The sequence below is a fragment of the Pelodiscus sinensis genome, chromosome 1 (genome assembly GCF_049634645.1).
Source record: "Pelodiscus sinensis isolate JC-2024 chromosome 1, ASM4963464v1, whole genome shotgun sequence".
Taxonomy (NCBI): domain Eukaryota; kingdom Metazoa; phylum Chordata; order Testudines; family Trionychidae; genus Pelodiscus; species Pelodiscus sinensis.
In genome coordinates, this window is record NC_134711.1 from 88,552,720 (window position 1) to 88,565,384 (window position 12,665).

A 12,665-nucleotide genomic window follows, 5' to 3' on the forward strand; every position below is an offset into this window, starting at 1 on the left:
ATTAACCACCCTAGTTCGAACTAGGGTGGTAGTGTAGACATACCCTTATTGACTTCGTCCAGTAGGCCGTTAGCCCTGCGAATCGGACTACTTATGGATTGAGAGTTACACATGGGGCAAGTGAGTTACGGACTAGCAAGTTGGCCCTGGGGCCAGTGACCAATGAAGCGGCAACTGTACTTTGGAATAGCCATAGACCCGTGCTGGGGCGGGCATATACCGCCACATTCACCCCTAATCAAGTCTCCGGCTCAGTGCTTGAGAGAGACAAGTCCCTTCATCAAATACCAGGCCATCTCCTGGAGGATCAGAAGGTGGAACTGATAAAGCAGTCGCTATTCATATGGGGAAGCTGTGCAGAGACTGTGTGTTTGTTTGGCACCTGGAGAAGGACACAGCTGTGACTGGGGAGGGAAAATGGATCCCTAGTGCCAAAAACCCAGGGGATTAAAAAGCGTTTCTTTACAAGGCAATTAAATAAGATAACAACTTTATCTCTCTACAATGCCCACATGCCATCCCAAAGGGCCCAGAAGCACAGGAGAGGTTCTGAGTCCTGGGGTAAACCAGCAGAAAGGTTCTCAGTGTGGAAAGTCTACCTGGAACATCACAAGGTATCCACAGTTCCTAATTGCTCAAAGGCCAGTATCCAGCACTACCTCAAAAGCAGGCGGCCCTGGCCAGGGGGGCAAGGGTCACGTGAATTCTTCTCTCCTCTTTCCCTACCAGCAGAACCCTTTGCAATGGATAAAGGGACCCCATGATGTTTCCCAACTGAATGGAGAGCTGTTCTTGTATGGAAACTCATTCCAGTCTTGGGAAACATGATTTCCTCTCTGCTACCGATGTCCCGTTTCCCTTCTCATTCACTGTCCCTTTGCATATATGTCTCCCCCTCTGGCCTTTGCACGCCTGACTCTGCAAGGAGCCTACTCTACTTGTGGATCATATGCAAGAGGCATTCACAAGTGCAGGGGGTGCAGGGCCTGCCTCTGTGCTGTGTATGTTGCCCCACAGTGGGAAGGGAAGAGAGAGCTGTGATCTGGACCATTCTCCTCACCCTTTGCACTGGCTTGCAAAGTGGACTGAGCACATTGGGGTCCCTAGAAGTACCCTAGAAGTACCCTGAAGTACTCTAGAAGATGGGGCAGCCTACCCCGACCCGCTGCCTGCTGGGACAGGGAGACCCCCCCCCCCCCGCCAATCCCAGACCAGTGGCTACATGCTCCCATTTGGCCCTGAGTAAAAACCTTAGGATTCATCCCTCAATGAGTGTTCTTGTTTTTTTATCATCATCTCTCCCCTCTCAGACACCTGTGGTGGGAAGGTAAAACAACAGCTTCCAGATCTGACACAATGAAACACTAAGGTCCAAGTTCTAATCTGCACTCACCCTCTACCTCCACCGATGCTCCCGATTAGTACACAGACTAGAAAATATGCTCTCATCCCAGCCACAATTTTCCACTAATTCTCCCCCACTCTCTTTTTTACCTGGCCCCTGGGAGAAATGGGTATATGACATAGCCACCTATCATTCCCCTAAGTCAACCTCCTACCTTCCCCTCCACACCAGGAAACTCCATTCACATGAAGAGGTTCTCTGACACCACCACCGTTCTGAAGACACTGTGCTCATTGAACTTTGTCTGTCTGTCCTTGGAGTCTTTCTATGCTTTTCAAATGACAAACACAGAACCAAGTCATTCCCCCTGCAAGCCCTTAAACAGCGGTGAAAGTAACTTACAATTTCTTACAGGTACTGTCCTATTGCAACCCAGGTTCCTGCCAGCTTTTTGAATAGTTCCCTGCTGTTTTTGCCACAGCTCAGCCAGCTCTTGTAGGAGCTGCACCTGCTTACTTTCACTTCTGCCCCCAAGCCCTAGCAATCAAATCTCCCAGCATTCCCTCTGCTACTTCCCACAACGAGAACGTGCAACAAAACCACAGAACACGAGAAGGAAAGACAACAGACAGCCTGCTGGGCAAAAAACAAGAATGACAACATTCTAGGAAGGAGAAAGGAAATGCCCCTGCCCCTTCTCCCGTACACACACACAGAGGATGTGCCACATGCTTTGAAGACAGGCCTACAGTAAAGTCGAGGGTGACTGGGGCGGGTTGCAATATCCAGACAGTGGGAGGAGTAATTCACAGATTACTTTCATGGTTTTCCTCTGTCTCAGCGGTCACTGGGGGAAGTCCCCCGTTGTCATTCAGCCGCTTGGCCCTGTACGTCTCATAGTGGATGTTGTGTGTCACTTCTTTTAGGTCTTGGAGGTGGGTCCTAAGGGAGACAGAAGGAGGGTAAGAAAAATAATCTATTAGCAACTGGCTCACTGTTATTATTATTATTTTTTTAATTTCCTAAGCTGTCTGAGACAATTCCCCCAGTCTGGCAGGCCAATGAACAGGGCATTCATTCTTTATGGAGGCCATGGCATAATACATTAGCCCAGGGGTGGGGAACCTCAGGCCCAGGGGCCGGATGCAGCCCCCAGCTTGCTGGGATCTGGCTCTTCCCCCCCCCCCCCCCGCCGCGCTGGGATCTGGCTCTCACCCCCCCCCCCCGCCGCATTGGGGAGCTTGTGCTGGTGCACCAATCCTCCCACCTCCCCATTGTGGGGCTGAAGCACACAAAATCTACTAGGCTGCCCCCACTAGGTTCTGGTGTGGGAGGGGAATATGAGGAGTGTCTTTCTACATCTTTATTACTTTTCTCCTCAGCTGAGAGCCACATTAGAGAAGGTTTGTTTTTCTTCTCGCTTCTGTGTGGCCCCCGACTGATTTTTCTGGTGGTCAGTGGCCCCTGACCCATAAAAGGTTTCCCACCCCTGCATTAGACAATTGAAACTGCATCAGTCAGCAAAATAAAATTAGCACCCAGGACATGTCATGCTGGCTCAGATATTTGGCCTTGCCAGTGCAGTGCAGTGTGCAATGGTCCATTCAGTCAGCTATTCCGCTTCCTGCTGTACCAGTTAAAATATCTGATTGATCACGTCTTACAACAGTGGCTAGTACGTGCTGCGTCAAAGAAGATAAAATTTCCTCAAAGCAATTGGCCAGTTATGCACTGAAGCTCACAGTAAATGTGCTACCAGCACCAGCCTTCCCAGCTCCTCCCAACCAGTCACTAGCCACCAGAAAACATTTGGACTTTAGCCATCATTGTTTAATGACAACCTTTCATGGAAAGATTAGGGGAAGCACAACAGTGACAGACAGGCGGTGCCAACATTAGATATTTGTTGTGCAGGCCAAAAAATAAAGTATTGTGAGGTCACTGTGACACAGTCACAATCTGACATTTCATCACACCCAGAGGCTAAAATACCACAACAGGCAGTGCACTGGGACTGGTTTTTAACTTCAATGTGTATTTACATTGGGCTTCTTTGAAAACCTAGCTTGTTCCTAGGACACACGGATTGCCTTCAAACTATGGGACTTGCCCACAGAATTTAGGACAGATGTCCGGTCCCCTGAGAGGGCTTCTATCCACACATAAACTTGGGAGAAGGTGGACTGGAGATGGGGGATCTGGAGATTTTTATCCCTTGGTCACCAGTTTTAATTCATCTCCCAATCAGGAGGATTATACGGGCTGGGATTTAGGAATGGGTTGAAGAATCTTTCCCCCTTTGTCACTGATTCTAACCCAGCTCTAGGTGTTCCCATCTATTGTGTGTATGTAGAGTGGGGCATAGGGGAGGGTGTCACCCGAGTTCTTTGTCACATAGGCCAGCCACCATCACAACTTAACCCCTTGTTGGCATAGCAATTATAAGCATTCAAGATTAACTAGGTTGCCCTGCCCATTTATTAAAATAAAATTGTTCCCTATAGTATTCAGCCCAACTTTGATTGTCTGAAGAAATGTGACTTTTATCCCTTCCCTTGGAGACTATTCCGTTATCATGGCTCTCGTCACTAGGAAATTTTATCAGAAAGTCCGTTCAGTAAGTACTGTAGCCCATCTCATCAGGAATAAACGATTGCTTAACCGCTGACCTCACCTGATGACAAAGTCTCGAAGTAGCGCAAATTCGCAGTGACTGAGGTTTTCCACTGTAAACAGAGAAAGTTGGGGAGTGTGGTGTTAAAAAAACCTTCATTAGTACAGCTCCTGGGGCGGGTGTCAAGGTGGTGGGCAAATGGACACAGATTTTATAGTTCAAACAGCACATGGAGGCATGTGTGGCCAGGGGCGGCCTGTGACTATAGGCCGACTCAGTCGTCGCCTAGGGCGCCGCCTTCAATGGCGCCAGATGATGACGTCATGGGGCGCCCGGGGCACCCAATGATGATGTCACTCCATTGACGGCCATGCAGGCAGGGGTGCCGATCACACGTTCTGCCAGGGGCGCCAGCCTGCCTCGGGCCACTCCTGTGTGTGGCTCACATGCAGTCCATTGGGCTTTGTCAAGTCTTAAAACCACGAGGAAGGTTTCAGTTGAAAAATAAGGTGACCTCACAGGCCTCAATTTGACATCTCCCACATTCTAAAGTGGCAGCAGACCCCAGCCAGTTGGCAATGCCACAGTGGTAGTGCCAATTCCCCTTAGTAGAGGTACTTGAAAATATCTTTTTTTTTTTTAATTATGAAAATATAATTGCAGGTGTGGGGGACATGGTCTGCATTGTACCTGGAGCTTCAAGTGCCTGAGCCTAGGTGGATACATCCATCTCGAAAAGATGGATCTGTTTACCTTCAATGACGCCCCAAGGAGTTTTCCTGCCCAGGATTCTTTTGCCATTTACTTGGTATTCCTTGTCACTGCCCACCACTGCAAACGGCATGCTCTCCTGCTGGAGAGAGACAAGTAGACAGGCCTAATCAATCTGCTCCTCTGGGCACTGGACAATAATGAGATATGGGCAGCAGTATTCCTACTTTGTCTCTGCCCTTCCCCGTGTTACCCTCCTCCCTGCAGCATACAGCCTTCGGCGGGGTAAGAGGCACTCATTGCCATTGACAATCCAGTGACTGGCCGCAGCACAATCTGACACTATCCCTAGACAGTTGTTTACACCTGTTGCCATAGCCGAGCCGGCTGTGATTCCCAATGATTCAGTGGGTTCCATGGGTTATTTTCCATCAACATTACAAACAAACAAAAATCAAATTCTGCAAAGCCTAAGCATATACAAAGTCCTGAAAATAGCTGATTTTGGACAGCTACATAAAGCTCAAAAATTGCTAAAAAATCCCCTCCTCCCAAATAAAATGAATAAACCCCTAAAAGGAAAAGCCCTACATTTCTTTGATCCATGTTCCAAGGCTGGTCTGCAGATATCCCCAGCATTTGTACAGGAGATGGGTGATTGACGAGAAGGAGAAATACGATCCAAGTTTTACTTAGGAGACTACCAGCAATAAGAGTTTGAGGGGTCAAGCAGAGAACAAGCTGGGTCTTAAATAGCAACAGCTCACATGGGAAGCTCCCAACCCAAACCCAATTTCCAGCAACATGAAGTGAAAACAAACAGACCTCGTAAATTCAGCAATCACAGCACTCTGGGGTGACAATGAATGGAGACAATGCAAATTTAATTAGGATAAAAGATCCCATCCTCCCTACTGGGGATACAAACAGTAATCATACTACTTTGCATTATAGCATATTTCATCCAAGGATCTCAAAGCATTTTGAAAACTAGAGTGATTTGTCTCCATTCTGCACTTAGTGAAATCTACCCATGCCTCAGTGCTCTTTCATGAGACGGTGGGTCCTACCCTGATTTTGTCATTCTCTGTTTTATCTTCCAGGTCCTCATCAAACTCTTTCTGGGGGTAAAACTCGATCCCATTCACCTCCAATTCTTTGCGCACCTGGGCAGGGAAACATTGGAAAGTGAAAAGTAATTCAAGCATTGAATTATGGCAGACAGCGGGATGCAGTAGTAGAATATTGCTGCTCCAACAGTCTCTGGGGAAGATTCCTGCAAGGAATAATGGAGGAATGTGTGATACAGCTGTGACACACAGCAGTGTGGGTAAAAGATTGGACTTTATTCACTGGACCCAGCAGTTAGAGCCATGAAGGATTAAATAACCCAGGAGTAGGCCAGGGGTCAGCAGAAAGATGTCTTGGCAGGTCACAGGTGTGAAACTCTTGCCGCAGTGATGAGAGAGGCCCTGTGAGAGACTTGCACATGAAAATAGCTGCTCTTTCAGGATACTTGCACTCTGTTCATTAGTTTACGCTCCCGACGTGTTCTCCAGTCTGCGCTGAGCAGTGGGGTTCACTAGCACAGATACATGACAATGTCAGTGATGACCCACCGTGGGCACATGTTTTATGAAGGCTCATTTAAAGGGCATGCACATTTTGGAAATGCCATATTGTAAGGAATGCACAGTGACCTGGGACAGAGCTGAATTGCTGTGATTTCCTACCCGCTGGAAAAATGGCCTTCCCCATATTAGTCCAAATGATTTAGGCAACTGTCTGCCAGATGAGCACGCCCAGATCCATGTCCCACATTGATGCAGTGCCAGGTCCTATTTTAAGGTCACATGTAGCTGGATTCTATCTGGGGAGAAGAATCCAATATTGATCTACTGCATGGCAGCAGCTGAGTGCTGATCTGAGCCATGAAGGGAAATGGCAGAATAGTGGAGTGGTCAAACCAGTATAATCCCCATCTGAAGGATACAGCCCACCACTCCCATCTTCCTGCTGGGACAGGTGAGGCTGAATAAGCATCAGTCCATGCAGGCTTGGTGGTACTCACCCTTTGTTTGAACTCGGTCTTCTCTTCCAGGGTCATGGTGTCTGCCTTGGCAATAACAGGGATGATATTTACTACTTTGCTGAGATGTTTCATGAACTCTAGGTCCAAAGGTCGCAAGCTGCAGGCAGGAAAAAGGAGTCAGTGAGAGCCTTTTTACCCCGTCGCCTTTAACACTGGCTCACCTCTCCCCTCTCCCAGAGTCCAGAAGGATAAGGGAGAGTTTGCCTGCATTTCCCCCAAGAGATCTCTCCCATTACCTCTTCTCTTCCTCCCTCCATCCCAGCACAGGAAAGCTAAGCTACAGTGGGAGCCCGGTGCATGACCCATGGTGGGAGAGATGAAAGAGGCAGAGTGGAACATAAAGGGAAGTGCTGAACGGACTAGGATACATGGGAGAGACTTGTGGAGGACACTAGAGGGAGCAGTGAGCTACATATGACTGAACCATAGGGGGAGCTAAAATAGAGGCCCCATGAGATGAGACAGGACGCAAGTAAGCAATCCGTGGGAGAGAGGAAGCTACTGGCAGCGGGGTACGTACGAGTGACCCGTGGGGGAGATGAAGTAGAGGCAGCAGTGGACTCGCGTGTCTGGAATTCGCTTCTTCCTTGCGATATTCACTTCCTCTTTTAGGAATTTCTCATATTGCTCGTTGATGTATTTCTCAATGGGCTCCCAGCTGTGGAGGTCAGAGACAAAGAGAGAGAGGCACATTCAGGGCTGTCCTTAAGATGTAGGGGGCCCTACGCAGTACTATTAAACTGGTGCCCCTATGACCAGTGGCAGCTGGGAGGGGGACAATTTTTTAGAGAGGTGATGTTATAATCTTCAGCAACACACTAATGAAATAGTCTCAAAACAAATTTTAAACTAATTTTACACTTTAAAACAGGGATAGGAAGAGGCAGGTGGGTGGACATTAAGACCCAGTGGTGTCCCAAATGTTTGGGTGCCCTACAGCTGCATATTCTGTGTATAGGTAAGGACTGTGCAGGGCACCTGACTACCTCATGCTTCATACTCACAGGAGCCAAGAGGGTTTACATTACAGGGTGGAAGGGTGTCATCTAGACTAGCCTAATCACATCCTACCAGGGTTATTGACCAGCAGAGACCCCTGTGGCATGTGTGGAAAGGGGCTGCTGGCAGGGCGTTCTCTGTGAGGGCCCCTGCAACTTTGAAATGTGTTTTGCTCTGATCCAAACCAGGCAGAATGGCTGAATTTTGGGGCGGAGGAAGCAGGGGATTGCAAGCATGGCGCAAACTAATGATAAGGATTTTACATTTCCTGAGCCTCTTTCATTTAGTAGGATCCCAAGCACTTTATAAGCTGTGTAGATAAGAATCACTTCACCTGCCACTCATGTGCAGCCACCTCTAGAGCAGGCAGCTTTACAGCAACACCTCACAAGAGTTTACAGGCCTGATCCAAAGGCTATTAAAGGGGAATAGGATTTTTTCCTTTGCTTTCAGTGGGCTTTGGGTCAGGCCTTAAGGCAGGAAGTGAAGACTGTCACCCCAGGGTGACTTTTAGGGAGGCAGCATGCCATTATCCAGATTGGAGTTTGGCAAGATGTTGCTACTAACACCTTTATTCTCCTCAGATTTACACTCGGATCCATAATGAGTACATGTGTCCTTACGGCCTGTATGAAAGGCAAAACTGAGCCACAGAGCACCCGGCCCCATGCTGGGGATTAGTTGAGAACTGATTCAGAAGGAACACCAACATCCCCTCTTGTGGCAATGACTCAGCCTGGGACAGGATAGCCTGTTAGTGAGCTGGTCCTGTGTTCCAGGGGTGGACTGCATATTGGCCCTGCTGGGTGTTGACCTTTTTGTATCCCCAGCCCTATGGGTAAGTCAGCTACCCAAGAGCAAATAGCTGGGGAGATGGGTGGGGACAGACACTCACCAGTTCTCATTGTTGATCTGGTCACCAAATCCAGGGGTGTCAATTACTGTCAGTTTCATCTTGACACCACCTTCTTCAATGACTGTGGAAGGAAGCAGAAAGGGTCTCACAATCCCCTTCCCTCGAGATCAGCCTCTCAGAATACACTCTTGTGACACTTGTAGGAACGGTAACATTCTGCCCCCTCCACTGCCACAGAAGGAGGAGATGCTGGCTGCCTTGGGTCACCCAGGACAATGTGTGCCTCCTTCAGAGCAGGGATTTTGAACCTGGGTCTCCCACTTCCCAGATGAGTGCCCTAACGACCAGGCTACTGGCTAGCCTGGAGTGGGTTAGGGTCTCTCTCTCAGAAATTTCAAGAGATCTCAGTTACATCTTGATATGGAACAAAACCTTGAATTCTGGTTTTCCCACCAGCCCTAGTAACAGGTCAGTGACAGCACAGTTCTAAGACATCAGCACCTCCTATACTCTTTCAGCCAATAAGCTGTGTGCTTGGGCAGCTCTGTAGGAAAGATCCAGATGCCACCCATCTGATTAGCAGAATGCCCACAGCACCCATAGCCAGCAGCATGTGTTTCCATTGATGGTGCACAACCACACATGCCACTGTGCACCTAACAAAATTTATTCTGCACATGTGTGATGGATAGGAGGAGTGCTTTCCTTTTCTGAACATCCCAGCATTCAGTAACCATAGGGTTAAACCCAGGTAGCTAGAAAGCATTGGCAGGGAGCCAGGGGAACCAATGAGAAGAAAGTATTGAGATTTGAATTGAAAGGGATACTGCATGCTGTTTTAATTTGTGTGAGTTTAAGCCAGGAGCTGGGGCAACAAGATGAATCGATCCAGGCATGAAATGGGCATGAAAATGGACTGGACCTTGAAGCAGGGATATGTGGATAGATATGGAATGTCTATTTAGACGCAATCAGGTTATTGTCTTTGTTTTGTTGTTTGGTTAAACTTCTCTGTGCCAAGTCCTTGTGCCCCTCCCCCATATGCTGTAACTTTAAGCTCTATCCCAGGGTATGTCTACACTACCCCGCTAGTTCGAACTAGCGGAGTAATGTATGCATACCGCACTTGCTAATGAAGCCCAGCATTTGAATTTCCCGGGCTTCATTAGCATAAGCGGGGAGCCGCCATTTTTAAATCCCCGCTGCTTCGAACTCCGTGCAGCGCAGCTACACGGGGCTCGAACTAGGTAGTTCGGACTAGGTTCCTATTCCGAACTACCGTTACTCCTCGTGGAACGAGGTGTACCGGTAGTTCGGAATAGGCACCCTAGTCCGAACTACCTAGTTCGAGCCCCGTGTAGCCGCGCTGCACGGGGTTCGAAGCAGCGGGGATTTAAAAATGGCGGCTCCCCGCTTATGCTAATGAAGCCCGGGAAATTCAAATCCCGGTCTTCATTAGCAAGTGCGGTATGCATACATTACCCTCCTAGTTCGAACTAGGAGGGTAGTGTAGACATACCCCCAGGGATGAATTTCTCTATGTTTTAATTTGTTCTTTTCTCATTTGCTTTAAAACACTTAGCAAACAAATATGCTTTATCAAGTATATCTTTTTGTTTTGTTAATAAAAACACCTTTTTTTAAGGCTATGATTTGATGCTTGTGTCCTGGAAGGTAATAGGTCTGTGTATGCATACCTAAGTCAGAGAGGTCAGCTATCAGAGATTACAGTTTGTTTTCTTGGGTTTTTTTCAAGCTCTCTTGTGGTAAAAGAGCTTGGGGTGCCTCTCTGGAAGAAGTTCCAAGTGCTTTCTTTCTAGATTCAAGAAAAAAGGGGTTTTGTTACTTGGCGGTGGCAACCTCTCCCCCAGGGTAAGGGAATCTTTGACCTTGGGAGTTTTTTAAAAACAAAAGCCTATAGAGGCAATGTACTTTTTGAGGTCTCTTGTGGGCCCCCACCATCTGCACTCGGAGTGCCAGAGTGGGGAACAGCCTTGACAACATATATGGAAAAAAACAGAAAAAACAATGACTATGGTCCTCAGGATGTACACTTCCTGCCTCTTACCATGCCCAATAGCCTTGATCTCCACTGTCTTAGGGATCTTCTCCTCACGATTCCAGCCGGAAGACTTGCGGCTAACTTGCGATTTGAAGAGGGTATTCACCAGTGTTGATTTACCCAGCCCGCTTTGACCTGAGAAACGTAAAGGGGAAGAATGGAGCATTTACCACAACTGTGCTCTGACAACAGGCTCAAGAATTTAAACCCAGGGAATGTGCCAGGTTGGATGTGAGGAATCCCTTGCTCGTCCCTTCAGGGAAATCACAGGGACAGGAATCAGGGATTTACTAGAACTAGGCTTGGCCTGACACAGACACTGAGTCAGCGGATGCTCCTCTCTGGCCCCTCTCCTCTATGCGAGCAGTGGGTGGGGTTTTGGGGTGATGAGGCTGAGCAAGGGTGGGGCCTCAAGTTGGAGCATGGAAAGAGCCTTGAAGTGAAGAGAACAAGTGGGGGCAGGGCCTCAGAGCAGAGCATGGGTGGACTAATGAGTGGGACCCTGGCCCGGACACAAGGGTCACAAAGCACTAATCCATCCATGCAGGTGCTCAGTGGGTGCTTGAGCTCTGAGGAACCCTCAGAGTCAGTGCCTACGTGGCCTGATATTAAAGCATCTGTCTTTCACCCATATTCCCAATGATGATCTCCTGTCTCCTTATAACCCCTTGTACCTACGCCTGTGAGGTTGAAGTCAAAGCTCTGCAAAGCTTCTCTCTATGTCCCCTCAAAGGCTCCTTAGGCCTGGATGACCCCTTTTACCTACCCACAACCATGACGTTGAAGTCAAAGCCCGTCTTCATGGTCTTCTTGCGCATCTGCTCAATGATGGTGTCAATCCCAATATAGCCCAGCAGGTTGGAGTTGATGCCAACAGGTTTCATTGGCACTGCTGGCTTTTGCCGAGGCTCCGGCACCAGCTCAGACATAGCTGCCTCGGTCTTGTTGTCTGCTGAACCTGCTGAGCCGGGAGAAAGTGCGGAGAACAGCCATTCAGACAGCAGCACTGTTAATCTCCCTCTGCCCCTTTCTGGTGCTGGGGGTGGGACTCGGATATTTGTTTCACTGGCTCCTTGCTGGGCATGAGTTAGGTTACAGGTGTGAGCTTTACAGCCCCTACTGGATGGTTAACTTTCAGAGTCTGACTCCATGTTATACACCATTGCATCCTGGGAGCTCCAGGAGAGGTGGGTCCGTAGTGTGTATAGCATGTGCAGCGGGGACCAGAGGGAAAATCTCTGTCTCCTTGCATCTGTGGCCCCAAGACTGGCCCCCTTCCCTTTGACTTAGAAGTGTCCCCAGAATCAGCCCCTTCAACGTCACATTGGAAGCTGGCTCTCAGCAATGCTATCATTGGTATTACAGAATGATATCATTGGTATTACAGAAACCTGATGGGATGGGACGCATGATTGGAATATTGGTATGGAAGGGTACGGCTTGCTCAGGAAGGACAGACAGGGAAAAAAGGGAGGAGGGGTTGCCTTGTATATTAAAAATGTGCACACTTGGACTGAAGTGGAGATGAATGTAGGAGATAGCTGTGTAGAGAGTCTCTGGGTTAAGCTAAAAGGGGTAAAAAACGAGGGTGATATCATGCTAGGAGTCTACTACAGGCCACCTAGCCAGGTGGAAGAGGTGGATGAGGCCTTTTTTAAACAATTAACAAAACCATCCAAAGCCCAAGATTTGGTGGTGATGGGGGACTTCAACTATCCAGACATATGTTGGGAAACTAACACAGCGAGGCACAGGCTATCCAATAAGTTTTTGGACTGCATTGGAGACAACTTTCTGTTTCAGAAGGTTGAAAAAGCTACCAGAGGAGAAGCTGTTCTGGATTTGGTTTTAACAAATAGGGAGGAACTAGTTGAGAACTTGAAAGTGGAAGACAGTATAGGGGACAGTGATCACGAAATAATAGAGTTCATGATCTTAAGGAAAGGTAGAAGGGAGACCAGCACAATTGAGGTTATGGATTTCAGG

At 48.3% G+C, this 12,665-nt stretch overlaps 1 protein-coding gene across 7 annotated transcripts in view; it reads right to left on the reverse strand.

Moving 5' to 3' along the window:
• SEPTIN3 (septin 3) overlaps positions 1–12,665 on the reverse strand; it is a 34,651-nt gene continuing 21,986 nt past the window's right edge. For 4 of the 7 annotated variants that reach the window (XM_075935780.1, XM_075935772.1, XM_075935774.1 and 1 more), the window contains 9 exons: positions 11,446–11,640; positions 10,686–10,814; positions 8,657–8,738; positions 7,283–7,420; positions 6,742–6,859; positions 5,741–5,836; positions 4,713–4,812; positions 4,020–4,071; positions 1–2,287 (listed from right to left, as the gene is read on the reverse strand). In XM_075935780.1, coding sequence (XP_075791895.1) covers positions 2,152–2,287; positions 4,020–4,071; positions 4,713–4,812; positions 5,741–5,836; positions 6,742–6,859; positions 7,283–7,420; positions 8,657–8,738; positions 10,686–10,814; positions 11,446–11,640 — 1,046 coding nt within the window. In that variant the 3' untranslated portion in view covers positions 1–2,151. The remainder of the gene's footprint in view (positions 2,288–4,019; positions 4,072–4,712; positions 4,813–5,740; positions 5,837–6,741; positions 6,860–7,282; positions 7,421–8,656; positions 8,739–10,685; positions 10,815–11,445; positions 11,641–12,665) is intronic. The other 3 variants (XM_075935775.1, XM_075935783.1, XM_075935777.1) reach the window with 2 other exon arrangements.